Source organism: Erigeron canadensis, chromosome 1 (genome assembly GCF_010389155.1).
Source record: "Erigeron canadensis isolate Cc75 chromosome 1, C_canadensis_v1, whole genome shotgun sequence".
Classification (NCBI taxonomy): Eukaryota; Viridiplantae; Streptophyta; class Magnoliopsida; order Asterales; family Asteraceae; genus Erigeron; species Erigeron canadensis.
In genome coordinates this window covers 18854400-18872098 of record NC_057761.1, presented here as the reverse complement: position 1 = coordinate 18872098, position 17699 = coordinate 18854400, and the positions used below count along the sequence as shown (strand labels likewise).

The 17699-nt window shown below is 32.1% G+C and overlaps 1 protein-coding gene across 2 annotated transcripts in view; it reads right to left on the bottom strand.

Moving 5' to 3' along the window:
• Nucleotides 1-4652: 4652 nt before the first annotated feature.
• Nucleotides 4653-17699, bottom strand: part of LOC122579274 (delta-aminolevulinic acid dehydratase, chloroplastic-like) — a 32910-nt gene continuing 19863 nt past the window's right edge. The window contains exons 1-13 of one of the 2 annotated variants that reach the window (XM_043751769.1): nucleotides 11085-11218; nucleotides 10692-10990; nucleotides 9973-10084; nucleotides 9814-9887; nucleotides 8591-8659; nucleotides 8437-8520; nucleotides 7882-7951; nucleotides 7732-7787; nucleotides 6832-6953; nucleotides 6334-6405; nucleotides 6166-6247; nucleotides 5718-5795; nucleotides 4653-5009 (exon numbers count right to left, since the gene is read on the bottom strand). In XM_043751769.1, coding sequence (XP_043607704.1) covers nucleotides 4845-5009; nucleotides 5718-5795; nucleotides 6166-6247; nucleotides 6334-6405; nucleotides 6832-6953; nucleotides 7732-7787; nucleotides 7882-7951; nucleotides 8437-8520; nucleotides 8591-8659; nucleotides 9814-9887; nucleotides 9973-10084; nucleotides 10692-10985 — 1278 coding nt within the window. In that variant the 5' untranslated portion in view covers nucleotides 10986-10990; nucleotides 11085-11218 and the 3' untranslated portion in view covers nucleotides 4653-4844. Of the gene's footprint in view, nucleotides 5010-5717; nucleotides 5796-6165; nucleotides 6248-6333; nucleotides 6406-6831; nucleotides 6954-7731; nucleotides 7788-7881; nucleotides 7952-8436; nucleotides 8521-8590; nucleotides 8660-9813; nucleotides 9888-9972; nucleotides 10085-10691; nucleotides 10991-11084; nucleotides 11219-17699 lie in introns of those variants that run through there. The other variant, XM_043752496.1, reaches the window with a different exon arrangement.

Below are 17699 nucleotides of genomic sequence, written 5' to 3'. Positions count from 1 at the left end.
CCTCACGTGGGATGCACGTGAGGGAGAAAACGGAGGCTAGTAAACGGACGTTAAACTAAAGGACTGAATCAGAACCTTATCCACCTATAAAGGATTACCAGTGTCATTTTGAAAACTAAAGGACGAAACGTGGTGTTTAGGGTAAACCACAGGGACGATCCAAGAAATTTTCTCTTATAATAATTTAAGCCTATCATTTTAAGAGAGATGAAGAATGAAATGAAAAGAAATTATATTGATAAAAGACATTTTTAAATTGAAAGAAAAAAAATAAACTGTAAATTATATTCTCGAATTAGTTTAAAATTAAACAAAAAAGGGCACATACAAAATTCTTTTAAAAAAAATCAAGAAATAGAATAAATAACTAATTACATTTCCTTTACAACGAAACGTACTCAAGATTATTTTTTTGCCTTTTTTTTCTTTTTCTTTTCATTCAGAAAATAACTCGAGAACAGAGTGTACGTGAAGGTAACAAATAGTACCATTTTAAGCATCAAGTATAATAGATTTGCTTTAAAGGATATTTTTTTATGTCTGATTACCTGTATGCCTTCCATTGAAACAAACTAAAACTTTCTTTCTTTTATCCGATTTGGCTAGTGGATTAACCTATCAAAAAATCAACTGTACGTTATACTCTTCGTTTAGTTTTAGAATTTGGCGTCCTCCAAAAGTGGAGGCCTTGTTTACTTGAACACCGACCTAGATAATGTTGAAATATGGTCATGTTCATATATAGTCTTGAGTGCTTAATTAACTTAAGTAGCATTGTTTTATTAGGATGATACATAGAAATTGAGTAGTAACTTTATATTGTAAACAATTTAGATGATGCAAGACAAGACTACCTTCGGTTCTGGGATCTCCTTAAAAGCAAATATCGAGTAAAGACAGATTCTTATAATGTTTCCAAATGCATTTTACACCCATGACGAGAGCTAGTAAAGACAAGCATCAACCAAATTGCTTCACGTTTGTGTATTTAACATTTGTGAAGATGACGTTTTTGTGACCTGCGTGTCAGCCAAGGACTATATATTAACTTCAAGGCGAACACTACTTTATGTATAACTGCTGAAGTTGGTGACGTTGAAATAACAGACATTCTTGTAAAAAAGAAATGATGTTACTCAGTGTAGTAAAGGAATGATGTCATTCTCTATTGCCGCATATTTTGGATATTGTGATATGACCCGATACTTGTAATCATCGTAAGGCAACATCGTACTTCTAGGTCACATTATATCTATCATCATGTGTTCAGACTCATCAACTTTTTGTTAAGTATCCTGGTAGGTAATTGTCACAACTTTTATTTCGTGATATTGATAATTGTATATTATTCCATGATACTGATAAATGTATATTCAAAACAAGACTGGATATATGAGTTTTTGTTACTTGGGAATTTAGAATATGCGCAAATTCAAAAAATAGAAATTTCGGATATAGATATTGGATAATCTAAAATATTTGACTATTAAAAAAACCTTGTTAATAGTGAAAGATAGTAACGAAATGTTCGGTCCAAGGCTCCCCATATATTCCTTTGATTTGTCACATATAAATCAATTTGGTATCTCTTTTTGTAGACACCATATAATCTCTTATCATTCTAAGTTTATAACTATTGTATACTTTGTAGATATTGTTGTGAAAATTCTCGAGGACCAACAATATCCTAAGAATGAGTTCTCCAAACGGAGTACGCTTAAAGTTTTGGTTGAAAATCCTAGTTTTCAAAGTAGAAGGTTCACAACATCAGCGTCATCTTAAAAGTTCTTGTTACAAGAAATCAAAATTCGGCCTTGATCTAAAGTTGTTGATGTGAGGTTGTAACCTGACCCGACCTTAACTTTGATTGCTACAAGTAGAAGTTATTCTAAAGCATTGAGTACTTTTTTAGCTACAGAGCATGGAAACAGTACATTCGTAGTTGAAATTCCTCGTTGAGATATAGTGTTATACGTTAATGAAAATAAACAATCCATATTTTAGGTTGCAACTCTTACCGTCACTATCAAATATATGGTCTAACTTATGATATGTAAAAACTCAAGACAAGTTTAAGAGACCTTGTAGACTTAGACAATAACACGATGTTGCATTTATTAACCATTATCTTGATGGAAGATGCAGATAAATTAATGTGAATATTTTATTATAGACAAGAAAATAAATTATATCCATAATAAGAAGGAAATGAATGGATAAAGAAGGAAAATAAAATAAATTATATTTATAAAAGGCATTCTTCAATTAAAATAAAAATTAAAGATACAGGGTAAAATCAAAATTACATTCTTGAGTCACAAAATAAAATTAAGAAAAAAAATCAAGAAAAGGATTTACATAGCTAAATGTATTTTCTTTCTCTAGAAAAAATACTTAGATTATTGTTTTTCCTTGTATTTTATTTTCTTTCATTACTTTTAGCTTTGAAAACAACTTATAGATAATACATTTACATTTTGAATTTAATATATAAAAGAAATAGAAAAGAAAGTAATTGTCCTAGAAGGAAAGAAATAACTTATATATAAAAAAAACATAGTTGAGTTAAAAAGAAAGTGTTTTCAAATTTAAAAATTAAATTCTCAATTTAAAAGGACATCATAGGAAAAGACAAAAAAAAATCTCAAGAAAGAAAAGTATATAATTAATTATATTTCATTTCCTTTATTTAAAAAAAAAACTCAAAAATACTTTTTGTTCCTCTATTATTTTTTTTCTAACTTGAGAAATAATTACGAGTCTTGCTATGAAATTATTGCTACACGACCTCAACTTTCATTGCTACAAATTAGGCATCAGTCTTCAAAACACTTTGCACTAATACCTAACCCAAACTATTTTCTCATAGGTGCTACATTAGTTTTTTTCATTTCATATTTTAAAATATATCATTATCATTATTTTTTTTTTTCTCACTTCTTTCTCAATCTTTTATTATATCCTTAAAATAAATAAATATTTATTATTATTATTATTATTATTATTATTATTATTATTTACAGGTTGAAAGTAACTTACACCCCCACTATTTTTATTTTTTTTTCATTTTCTTTACAACAACAAATTGGATCTTTTGTTGTGAAAAAATTGAAATATTTTTTACGCCAACTGTTTTGTCTCAAGAATGGTTTGAGAAAACATTTGAGAAAGAAGTCATTGAGAATGACCTTAGATCTCAAAAATGGTTGAGGAAACATTTGAGAAAGAAGGCGTTGAAAATAACCTTAAATCAATACTCTATAAACTCATTACTTAACTTTAAATTTTATATCAGGATATTCCATTTCATTTAAAACTTATTTTCTTCTTTTGATATTTGAAGCAAAAAGATATATACTATCTTTAGTCAAAGCAAAAAAGAAGTTTGAGGTTACCAATATTGTTATTATGACTTAATGGATTTTTAACCTAGATTCTTCTTTCTTCTTGAGATGTACCATCACTTTACTTGAGCAACGGAACTTTTAATTCCATGAATCCGATCGACAAAACATGTGCCTTAAGATACAGATGAACTATTCCAAGAAAAGAGTTTGGATCACGTGCGTTTGTCTTTTATCTCCATGCGCTCATCACTTTGCAATATGCTTAAAGAGCTTTCCATATCAACCTTCGGTCTATATTGTGTGGGATGCATGATTTAGTTCATCAGGCTCAAAGTACTTTGTGCACAAGTTTTTTTTTTAAACGTTACTTTGTGCACAAATTTGAAATCGATTTTTTAGTGATGTCCCGATTTTTTATCACGCTGAAAAGAGTAGTTACTCAACAATTTGGGCCGTAAATTTACGGTCCTTGCAATTTTGAGTTGTTTTCAAACAGGGACAAAAAAAAATCTAAGAGCAAATTACGGTGCAAATTTTACGTCTAGTTGTAATTGAGCCGTAAATTTACGGTCCTAGACCATAAATTTACGGCCCAAAAAAAAAAAATAAAAAAATTTGGTTTTTAGTTTAATGAGTTTGGTTCTTACATGAATTTGATCAATGAACATACACAATAAAATTCACCTATCTTCTTAGTGTTGTCCCTCTTTCTTCGTTACACTAGACTCACTTGTAACTATGGGTGAGTATATAGTATCGAATTGTTAGTGGTAGTGTACTGCACCGCACCGCACCAAACCTCCACCGACCGATTACATCAACACCTTATTTTACCAGAAGTTGAGATTGATATTTCAAGAAACAGTAATTTAAACAAATTCAAGACTTTCTAGTGAGATTTTAAGACACCTTAAAATTCAACCCAAGGTCTTTCTGATTCTACCCACGTAACCATCCAATCTAATTGCATTTTGGTTATTTGGATTTGAGTTAACTGGTTTTAATCGGGCATTTGGGTATACCTGAATGAAACTATTGGGTTCGGGTTCGGGTTCGGTAGAACCCGGTTACCTCTAGGTTCTGGATTAGCTTTGGGTATAGAATCTGGGGCAAACATAGACGATCTCTTTTAATTAAATTTCAATAATCAACCTGTACATAAGGAAAAATCAGTGCAGACCGAAATTTTACATTTTAGATTCGGTTATTGTTCATGTTCAGTAACCAGTATGGTACTCTGATTGAGGACAGTACTTGAACAGTTCTCATCCCTAGTTATAACCAATAAAGAAGCAACATCAATTCTTGCATAATATAATTCTGCAAACGTTATTTCAAACTCTCCACAGAAATTTATCACAAGTAACAATTATAAAAAGGGTTTTCCAAGAAAATTGTTTTACGTTTCTTCTACTTTTATTAATATATTACAATAAATACAATTTAAAAAAAAAAAATTCCCTTCTGTCAAGAAACTCAGGTATGGCTTACATCGTCCTAGTTTTCACCACACAAACATCTGGCTGCTTGTAATGCGAAATAAGTGAGAATGATATCCGCTCCAGCACGCCTCAGACACATTAATGATTCTAGCATTACTTTTTGTTCATCAATCATTTTCAGAACGCCACCTGCTTTTATCATTGAATACTCTCCGGAGACCTAAAGTATACCAAAACATATGAAAAACAAAAGGGGACACACCATAACAAATCTATGAACAAATGTATAGGTGGCCATAACCAAATTCTTTTTGTACATTTCAAACATTAACTACTTTAAGAGTGTTAAACATAGACCTGGCCACAGCAGATTTGGCCAGTAACTAAAAGTAGCCACTGGCCCACCGCCCACATATCCACATCACACAAAAGTATAGGCAAAAAAATTTCATTACTCCAAGCGCTCATACAAATTGCAAGAGTTTATTTTATAATATCTCAAACTAAGGTTCAATTTCCCTTCAGAACGCTTCTTGAAAGAAAAAAAAAATACGTTCAAAATGGTTTTTTCATTGTCTTCGTAATTGGTATCTTAGCCAATTGCCAGAACTAGAGACTTAACATTAAGAAAAGCATGCTGAAGATGCATAAAAAGTGATAAATTTTTATATTTATAAAGTAAATTTTGATTAAAAAGTAGCCACGGTATCTGATATATGGCTCTTCGACCCAGCTAGTTCACAAACAAACTTTAAGCATTCCGACCAATAGATGTTATTTAGAAGTTATATACAATTCTAAGATTTAAATCTAAGAGTGATAGTGATAACACATAAGTCCCAAACTTTATCCTGAAGGTAAACCCCTTTGAGGGGTTGTATACGTGCTTAAAAGTATTAGCTAAAATTGAGATCAGAACTAAGATTACCTGATATGCAGCAATTGGCAATGGAGAATTATCTCGGAGCAACCTTATGACATCTAAGTAAGGCAACCCTGGCTTGACCTGTAATCAATTAGAGTGATCAATATCATGTTAAAGAGGAGCTAATAAAGCAATAAAACTTCGATAGAAATGACAGATTAGAATCGGCAAAAATATGGCGTACAGGTTACGTAGAAAGTAAAACGTGTAGGTTACTCAAGTTGGTTACTCGTTTACTCCCAAATACTTTATCCCTTTTTCAAGAACTTAAGATAAATATTTACTTAAATATCATTAGAGCAATATGTATTTTGGTCAACTATCAACCCATTGATTCCACTTTCATCTTCAAGTCAGCTAAATCTCGACTTCACCCGTGCGCGTACAATATAACACACTTCAACCAATATTTAAGTACATAGTCGAAATTGCACCAACAAAATATACTAACCAGAAGGATGTCAGCTCCTTCAGACTCATCAGCACGCAATTCAATCAGGGCTTCTCTATAATTAGCCGGGTTCATTTGGTACCTTTTACATAAAAGCAACAAAAAAATTCAGAAATTACACAGAAAAAACTAAACAGATACAAGATCATAGTTAATGAGCTACCATACGTTTTTTTGTCTCCAAAGCGGGGATTCGAATCCAAAGCTTCTCGAAAAGGGCCATAAAAGGAGCTTGCATACCTACACAGAACCAAAACAAACATGTATTGAGAAAACAGGGTGATGTGGGCTACATAGTGGTACAAGGATACAAGCACGTACATAATCTATGCTTTATAAATATCCATTGCAACTCACTGGTAGGGGCAAAATGCGAGGGTCGGACTAGTTGGATCTGGATTGTGTGGCCTGGAGCACTACTTGTCCATAAATTATATGTAATTAGTGTGTTTGGTACAGTCCCAAAAACATTCATTTTACTTAATAATAAACTATTTGGATAGAACTATTTAGAGGTTTATTAGATAAAGTTACACTTCAGGCCACTTTCGACTCATTTAGTCTGTTTCCCCAACACTACAACTGATAAGGCTGATTATATAGGGATACATTCAGAAATAATTGGTGGAAACCATATTCCATTTTTGATATAGATCAGAAACTTACTTTGCAGTATAGGACATGATAGATACATGCTGAAAACCTTCAGCATCAAGTGCTGACCGAATTGCCCCTACCCGGCCATCCATCATATCACTGGGGCTTACAACATCAGCACCAGCACGGGCCTACAACAGATACATACATTATCAAAATTAAAACTAAACATACTTGGTAACTTATATCAAAAACAAAAAGACACATAAATATGCTTAAATAAGTTACCAACACAAATCTGACAACAGAACATGAACACAGCTTAATACTAGCTAGGGGTATTCATCGGTTCGGTTTTCGGTGATTCGGGCTATTTGGTTCAGGTTTTTCGGTTTTTAATTTTTATTTCTCAACCAAAACCTAATTCAAAATAAAAAAAAAACCAAACCGAAAACCAAATTAGAATTTGGTTCAGTTTCGGTTTAAAACCACTGTAACATTGTTACTAATGGCTAGAAGTAACAAAAAGGATAGGTCAGCGTTGGATATGGGTTAGAACAGGTCAGGTTTTATTAGGAGTCAAACCAGAACAGAATTGAGTCGCCCCACAAACACTTTCTTTTTTGCCTCGTGAGCTGTAATAACACCAGCAGCATGCGTTGCGTGATTTTACTGTTGTCATTTATTAATAGTATATGTATTGACTATGATTACAAAACTACTGTATATAATTATTACAAAAGTCCTAACATTTGTAACTTACAAAAGTATTAAAACATATGTCTCGTTTCTTTTCTCAATGATATAGACCTGTTCCCCTTGTAAGCAACTACTTTTACTAGACTTATTTGAAATAAAACGCGACCCAAATCAACCTAATCTAAGTAATCATTTCAAAAGCTCCATTCACATAATCCACCAGAAAAATTGAAGAGATAAGTTAAACATTGTTAAAATATGGATGAATACCTGTGAAACAGCCTGTTTACATAATTGATGCACAGTCTCATCATTCATTATTACTCCTGTAAAATGCAACACATTAAATTTGGATGCGAGAGCTATCCCAGAACATGAGTAGTAATCTAAAATGATTAAATTCCGTGTCGGTAGTATTACCATCTTCTCTGACAATACCATCATGCCCATCTGAAGAATATGGGTCTAGTGCAACATCAGTGTAGATAATCTGTGCATATATACATTAAACCGTTAATGTCTCACCAACAATACTCTGGCAAACAGCAAAAGTACCTCAGGTAGTAAAATTGGCAAAATGGGGTGGGCAAGAAGGTGGGTTCAGAAATAAGTCGAAACGAGTAGCTTTGTGTTGGTCAAAACTCAAAACAAGTAGCCTTCTCTGGCCCACACACTTATTTTTGTTTTAAAAACGAGTGTGTTAACCATGATTATGAAGCCTATCATTTGACATATAAATCTAATCTAACTTTCTAAAATAATGATATAGGAAGTACACACATTATGAATACATTACGGGCAAGTTATAGCATGTTCAACTCTTTTCCATCTAACTATCTAAGCTAATATTCTAAAATCTACATTTGACACACGACCATCAGACAAAACCCATATCAACTAACCCATTGATATATAAAAGGAAACATACTGTCACATTTATCAGCTTGTGTATTATAAGAGTATTTAAATTCTTACAAGATCGGGGTACTTGTCTTTGAGCAATCGAATTGTTCGAGGTACTAATCCAGCATCATTATAGGCTTCATCACCTGTGGGAGTCTAAAGTGAAAAAACCTAATTATTTAACATTTTTGTGAGAGCTCCAAAATTTATAAATATTAATGGCAACCTTTAATGCGTCTGGAACTTTTGGAAAGAGCACGATACTATTGACTCCAACATCACGAGCCTTTGCAACCTGCACCGAATTTAAAATACAAATATCATTTCAATGATGTCAAATTGCATATCATAACTCACAGTTTTCTGATTTAAGTAGCACACTCCATATATTACAAACATGAAACACAAATTCCTGATAATCCAAAAAGACTCTATGCTCAAACGCAAACATATCAAACTAAATTCACTTGAATTGATAAATGAAAAGAGAAAGTAACCTGAAAATACTGATACTCCTATTAGAATCAATATTATAAATGAATAAGTTTGAAAAAGACCTTATTCAAAGTAAAAATTATACAGAAGACAGAACACAAGTTTTTTTCTCAAATTACTTCATAAATGTTAATAATTTTAAGACACAAGATGCCTTTGTAATAATTAAGTAGTTGTAGATGACCCCAACTCATCTGCTTCACCAAGTCACTGTGTGAGTCAACTCCACCGTCATTGCGTCATTTAAGGATGCTTTACAAATAAGAAAAGCACATTCCACATTATGTTTAACTTTTAGGAACATATAAACTACAAATAATAATGAACTCACAGTGTTATGTTATGACATTCTCTAGTAGCATGACATAACTGAACACAATCAAATTAGAAAACCATACATCCCCTTTGATTATGGAACCTAGGTTGCATTCATATATTGATTAAAAAAATTTGATAACAAATCAGCTGAATGCTCAGCCTATAGGTATATGAGATTTGTAGTTGGCTGCTTAACAGCAAAAGCTATTACTCCTATTATTTTCCTTAATATCTTAATATCAATTGCCGCTAATACTAATGAACTATTTGGTTCAATGTAAAACACTGTCCAGATGTGGCAAACTAACATCATACAAGATAACTCAGTCAAAGGCAACCTTTTACCAAATGACGCAAACAGTACTTTCAGTATATTTTTATGTGCTGGATGGTGAGGTTTTCCTATATGCATTAACTTTCATGTTTCCGTACACTTTCAACATCATAGATTTATTAATCATGTCCAAACACTAAGCCCGCATATGAGTTTAATTACTGTGTTGTATGTTAGTGATTATATGATCACTCTAACCTTAGTCTTGTAGTCACAGACACACAATATACAGCAAACATCATCAGAGGCCACTTCTAATTTCCAATAAAAGAGCATAGAAAAGATGAAAACAGCTAACAAACCTCTTCAAGAAGCCCATGTCTCCATCCAAGCCTATAGCAACCAGGCATGGCACCAATAGGTACGTCTTCTTCACCTGCAAATCGAAAGAGAATGAGAAAACCGTGTAATAAAAACAATAAGATTGAAGACAGAAACGAATCTTTAGAATAGATTTCGACCTTCATGAATAAAAAGCGGGTATACAAAATTTGCAGGAGACAAGCTTGTTTCCTGGAATGCAGATCTCAAAACCGGTGACCTGCGATTCCGACGAGGCCGTCTAGATATATCCTTCATATATTGGGAAGGCAAAAATAATGTACAGATCAGTAAGAAATACTCATATTCACACATTTTGACAACACAAGTAGTGATCGCAAATGCACAGGTTGAGTAACAAGTCAAAATCTCAGCCATACTGTTCGAATTGGATTAACTTTGTGTTTTATTATTATTTTAACTTTCGTTAATTACTTTATGGTATTTGATATGATTATTCAAACTATATTGGAGTAGAAAAACAATGTTCTAATACTTATGTTATCAATAGCGGCGGACCTGCTATTGTCGGCGCTGTTTTACCGATATCGGTACTATAGCGGTCCAAAAATTGGTAAAATAGTGTTACTAAAGTCCCTTCTTGTTTGGGCCCCAACTTAAAGAAACACTAATCTTTGCAGGTATTAACAATAATGTTTCAAATATTGACGCTTTTAAGCTTGAGTTCTGATATTTCTATTAGCTATTAAGTACTAATACATGTACATAAATACTGCATAACATTAATATTACCGCGATAACTGATATCTCAGATATCAGTAGTTGACCGATATTTGATTCTGGACGAGTACCCTTTTACATAAGTTAAAAAAGTGAGGTGGGAACAATATACACTTACAAATGGAGAAATGAGGGGAGTTCCAGGGGGAGAAGCAGGGACAGGGGGCACGGGGGGCGCTTCGGGGACATTTCCGGCAACAACAGCAGCCTCACATTCCGCATCACTCAAACCCAACTTCTTAATGGGCCCCTCACTCGCCTTCACTACCAACATAGAATGCTGCTGCTTATACCAACAAGGTCGAGTTGGAAAAGAATTGGGCTTCAGAATTGCATAGTTCTTACTACCACCCTTAAAAGTTCCAACATTCACTGGGGGCATATTCACTATACTAGTACTACAAGCAGCCATAATTTCTGAAAGATCAAAAAAAAAAAAAAAAACAATTATATGTATGAATAGAATATTATAATACAAGTAAAAATTGTATTTGTATGTATATATATCTACCTGAATAGGCAGCGGATAAGAATGAATGATTTTGTTAGAATTAGAAGAAGAATTTTAAAATGGGACAAAGATTGATGGATTGATTCTATGTGTAATCGTAATCCTGGTTTTAGTTTTAGATCAGATTTTGTTTCTATCTTTCTCTTCTATTTTTTTTTTAGTATTTCCTTTCACGTCAAAATTTTGCACCTAACCTTCAATTATTTTTTGAATAATATAACCACTATCTTGACATTTTCATTTTTCACACTAAACATAGGTGTTTTATTTTTCTTCGTGTTATATAAAGGTTTCCTAAATTTTTGACTCATAGACAATACTGGACATGAGACATATAATATTATTAATAATAGATCTTTATATATTTAACTAATAAAAGCTTATAATTTTGAAGATATACGGTTCTAGGTGTTATATTTTGCAAATAATCACAGGTTCATCACTCTCATTTTTAGCTGAGACATATTGATGGAATTATTTGCCGTAGTCATTTTATAAGGCACATACTACAAATTCCTCTATTATAGAAACTTTGGAAATCGGTTGTACTCATAATATGAGATTATTATAAAAGATAATTAAGACTTAAAATATAAATATAATTGTGATCTTGTAATTGTGATATTATTATAATAGTTATGATAATATCATGGGAAGTGCGATTGTAACAAGAACTGAGATTGTTGGCTCTGATACCATTGGAAGTGCGGTTGTAACAAGAACTGAGACTGTTGGCTCTGATACCATTGGATTTATTCTACCAACAAAACCTTCTGAAGGTTTTGGAAGCCTAAAATGGCTCTGATACCATTGGAAGTGCAATATGGTCTTAATTAAAAGATATGTAAAGACAACAATCTCAGTTCTTGTTCTAGTTCAACTAGATAGAGTTTTGACTCAATTATTTGAGTTATATCTCTTTACCGGTAGGCTGGATGTCGGATAACCGAATCTGATAACAACTGGATTAGTTGTTTATTAAGAATAATCTCTTGATTAATTCTTTAAATTTCTTGTTTCAAGAAATTATGATATGGACTCATATTTAAAATATATGCCGAGTCAAACATTTCATTGTTTCATTTTGAGTATAAGACCATAATTAAATCAAAGTCTTACAAATCTCTAGAATTTATTGGCAATAATGTCTTTCTTTAATTTGACGTAGACAATCATAAGATTGAATTAGTCATGTATGTGGTGAACCACATATTCAATTTCAGACGTAAAGTCATATTATAGATAATTACATTACTATTCTTGTAGTTAACCCTTTTTAGTTCTTGGCCTAGCCAATTTATGAGTTGATAATTCAATATGGACATGGTTGTCTGCATTTTAAATTGATATATTTTGATTTTTATCAAATTTTTAGTTTTAAGGAGAATAAGTAAATTACCATATAAAGTTGTTTCAACAGTTATGAGTAACGTACCTTTTCTTTATATCTTCTGATTCTTCTAAATTCTGCTTCTGCTAGTGACCAAACCCAACCAATATTTCCCTAATGGCCTCTTGCCTGAACGGTACTTCATCATGGCTCCAGGGTCTCCAGGTTTAACAATAACAATTATTCAGAGAAAAAGATAGATAACTAGAAAAGATAGTTTTATTTCATAACCGTCTCTTATCCGAAGATAAGAAACTTCTTGATAATTTACATTATTTCTCCTTAATAGAGAAACTACTCACTAACACTCATGATATTATACAATGAGAGAATTGTGTGATGGGTGGTATGCAGGATACTAGGTGCAAGAGAAGATTACAGCATAAGATAAGAGAAAATAAGATATGACTATGGGATAAGATGTCCTAAACTAAATGATCCATCTTCCTTATATAATGGAAGTGGATTATTACAAGACAAATAAAAAGTCGTCATCCCTGACGTTTTTTGCTTGACAACCGCATGTGTTGAGTTTATCTTTCTTCTTTCGTCATCCATGACGTTTCTTGATTGACAGCTACATGTGTTGGGTTTATCTTTCTTTGTCCGTATAAAGAGATTCTTTACTAGTGGAGGGACCACTTGAATTATTTTCTTCTATTGAAGATTCTTTGCAATAATCGCAGTTATGACCTTTGGTTATGGTCTTTAACTTTGCAAAGTTTTTCTTTAGTGATTGGACTTGCTTCAATTATATTGAAGGCAATTTGTTGCTCCATTTTCTCTAAAGCTTCTTTTTCGTGCATTGGTAGTGGGGTTCCACAATAACTAGTGATAATGTAATGGTTACTGCAATAATTCACTTTGTTAAAGCTACATGCTTTTAATCCTTGTAGATTATTTAGGAATTTTATAAATCCTCTAGCTCTAATATCAACCCAGTTTTCTGGGTCATTGTAGTCTTCATCCATTACTTTGGAAGGATCAACTTTTCTTGCTTGGGCGATGCCAATTTCTAGGTGATGGTAACTCTGGAAGGATTCTCCGTGTGACCAATCTGGTAGTGTAGAATTACACTTGATAAAGATATTTGCATTTTTGCAGTTGCAATCTTTTTTCGAAAGTTTTTAATGGCTTTCTTCATTTCTTCTGGTAGTAAGCTAATTTCTAGCAAGTTAGGAGAATGATATATGAACTTTATTAATTCAGCTGAAAATGCTTAGAGAAACAAGCTCTGGGCTGGGACCTGGACAAAAGATGATTAAACTTTTAGTAGCTTTATCTTCTGAGTAGATATGTTCAACCTCAAAGTCTTTTTGACTTAGCGATCTGGCTTTGGACCACATCATTCTAAATTCGTCTAGAGAGATTAAATCTCTTTCTTCAATAACTGTTGGTTTTGAGAAAGGTTGCTTGAATTCGATGATTCTTTCTTTTTTCTTGCTCTTCAATGGCTCAGTAAAAAAGGTTACCTTTAAAGGTATTTCTTTCTTTCCAACTTGTGCTGAATAATGAGAAGCTTCTTGTTGTGCTTGTAACAACGTTTTATATTTTTTATATGGAAACGGGTTTCCAGTAACATATTTGGAGACAATTCCCCAATCTTCTTAAATTCCTCTGTTTTCGCCTTCGAAAATGAAAAAATATTTGGAGTTTGTGTTTGTGGGCTCATGTATGACTTGAGCGTAACTTGGTCTAAGAGAGACCGTTTCAATTTTGGGCAAACTGTTAGCCATCAACGGATTTAATGTGTCTTTACCAGAGCCGTTTGCTGCTGGACTAGATGAAGATTGTAGTTCTTCATTAACTTTCTTTTTGCTTTTTTCCAAAATAACAGGAGTCAACGGATTTAATTTTTCTTTACCCTTTACCGTTTGAGAGGGAATAGACTCAGATTTTATCCTTGCGGATTCCTGTTCTGAATTAACAGTTGTTAGACTTTCGTCATAAAAAGCTATTTTTTCTTAAATAGCTTTTAATTCGATCAAAAGAATTTTTTCTTTTAGGAAAAAGGCATCAAGTTCATCCATTATTCCCCTTTCTTTAAAATGGAAAATAGATGTCTTTTTTTCTTTTTCAAACACTCTTTGAATGCTATTTATAGCAAAATTTTGATTGTGTCATTGCTTTCGTTGATGAAAATAGTGGGTCAAGCAATTACCATTATCATTTTTGTCAAGATGTTTTAATGGAATATCTTGAAATCTGCATTTGTCTTTTGACAAGACATTACTTGTTATCTTTATAGATAGATAATCTTTTTTACCACGAGTAATTTTCTTTGGTAATTTCTTCTTTTCCTGCAGTTTTTATCTTCTGAACATGCGCTTTAAAATTTATTAGAAGCATCTCTTTAAGAAAAATTTATATTTATTCTTCACTAGATTCTTCTGACGAAGAGTATTCAATTTTTAATGAGTATACCTTAGTTACTCCTTCAAAATTGTCTTCTGAGGGAAAATATCCATCTTTTTCTACTTCTAAAATAAGCTTTATTTTATTAGGAAATTTTTGCCTGTTTGGACATTCATTTGCATAATGTCCTTCTTCGGAGCATATCTAGCACCGACAGTCTTTTTTACCTTTAGGACATACCTTAGGTTTTTCTTTTGAAAAGTATTTACCTGGGATAAATGTTTTCTTTTTAGGCTTCCAAAACCTTCTATTATTGGTAGGTTTATTATATTTCTTTTTATATTTATTTTTGAAATATTTCTTATCTTTAACTGTGTTACAACCGTATGATAATGGTGGTATATCAGTTAAATTTGTACAACAATTTTTATTAAACCTTTTTAATTGTTTTTGTGTATTTGCAAGATCACAAATAATTGCAATTTCTTCTTTAACAATTTTTGTAGCAAATCCAAGGGAATGCTTTGTTAAATCATTTTTTTCTTTATTCCATCTTTCTTTCGCTTTTACTCCAACGATAGGAATTTTCATTAAATATATTTCTATCCAATTGTGATATTCACTGGTGGATAATTTGTATAGATTTTGTTCAAATAAACAAGTGAAGTCTTCTAAAAGACATATATCGCAAATTTGAGCTTTTGTTAAGGTTTGTCTTGTCTTTTCTTGTATTCTGCCATTTTCTTGATCTCTATTGGTAACGAAATCAAGCCCTAAGAACATCATGTATATGGCACCAATAATTTGATAATATAAATCTCCCCCATGTAGATCCGTGTTCCAATTAGTTCCTTTGATCATATTTTGAATTATACCGGAAGATTTATGTTCTACCAAAAGTAAAACAGTTCTTACATTAGAAAACTCATTATGATTTGACTGAATAATTAAACTTATTTCAGTATTTCATTTATCAATTATTTCTTTTCTTCTTTGGAAGTCAAAGATGCAATCAATTTTTATAGTGTCAATGGGTTGTGAATTGTAACACCCCACCGTTGGCGAAAACATGAGGTGTCATGAAAAGTACAGCACGACATGGAATTACATAGATACTGCTAAATGAGATAGAATATAATAAATATATTCCCAAAAACATGAGTTCAAAGTCATAACAGTGCTAAAATAGCTTATTACAACCAAGTCCATAAAGAAATAATCCAAGACATGTTGCCTTAAAGTCTGACAATAAATAATGAGCACTAATATCCGAAGTCCAGTCTAGCATAGCAGTCTTTATCCCTGATTAACCTGAGCATCTGAAAAGTATACTAAAAAGTGTCAACACAAAGGTTGGTGAGTTCGTAGGTTTTATGTCAAAAGTCTAGTCAAAGAAATAAGTCTTTTGTCGATTCTTTTAAGTCTAAACAAGTAATAGTCCAATATATAACGAGTAGAGTTACGCCGTAATAAATCCAAATGTCTCAATGTCTCAAAGTCCGACCTTACGGTACCTGCCTTAGTCCAAAGTCTCAAGTCTCCAATACACACAAAAAGCACGTCAATTAAGCACATCATTAAGCACAACAACAAACACATAATCACATACATACAACAAGACAAAAGCACGTCAAATGACATAAGTAACTCTATACGCACAGGCTCGATACTGAACATAAACAAAAATCGACAAAACTGCTTAAAAAGAACAAGTCTACTTTTTACCCCAAAACATGTAAAAAGAAAAGAGGGGCTACGAAACTCACCTGAAAGCAACACAAGTATAAATACCCTAGATCAACGAACAAGAACACGAACAGTCAGATACACTCGAAACAAGCTCACTATCTACCCAACAGTCCTACATTGTTCACAAGTCACTCCATAAGAACTTAATTAATTGCACAAATCCATGTCTTATACTAGTGTCTTAGGAAATGCCATTATGTCTCGTCAAATGTCATAATATTTATAATAGTCTTATTGTCCTTATAAATCGCCCATATAAAATGCTTCTTTTAATAATGTCACATTCGTAATGTTTATATCTTTCCAACTATTTATATGGAATGTCGTTATAAAATATGTGAAGTCCGATAAGTCATCGATTATTATTATACAAATGTATAATTTATTTAGTCCTTATAAAGTCTTTTTAGATATATATATATATATACATACATATATGTATAGTCATATGTCCATATTAATTTTAATTCTTTTATATATACATATGTCCATATCTTTTTAATTCTTGTATATATATAGTTATGTCTAATAAGTCTTTATGTATATATATATATATATATCCATATTAATTTCATAATTATGAAGATTGGAATTTAATTATAAACATGGGTCAAATTAATTAAGATATAATTTAACTTTGTTTAAATACTTTAATTTTTGACTAAATACCCAAAATAATATCCAAACCCTAATCCTTATCAATAAGCCATCGTTGACCAAGTTTGACCGAACCAAAAACATTTTCTGACCGGTTTGACTGGCGTTGACCGGTAGTTGACCGACGTTGACCGAATGAAAAATCCCAAAATAAGTCTAGATCCCGCCACAAAGATGCATTACAACTCGATTTCAAGACCCAAAACATGATTATATTCCCGGATCTAAAATTTTTCGGTCCAAGATTTCCGGATCTAGAGGATTTCGGACCTTTTCTTTCCGGATTCATAAAGATTTTGATATAACTTCTCGATTTTAAAAGCTTTTCGGTCCATAGTTTCCGGATTTGAAGATTCCGGGTTTAAACATTCCGGATTTAAAGGATTTCGGTACATAGCTTTTCGGATCTAAAGGTTTTCAGTTTATAAAATCATAAATACATAATATAACCGAAAATATATAAG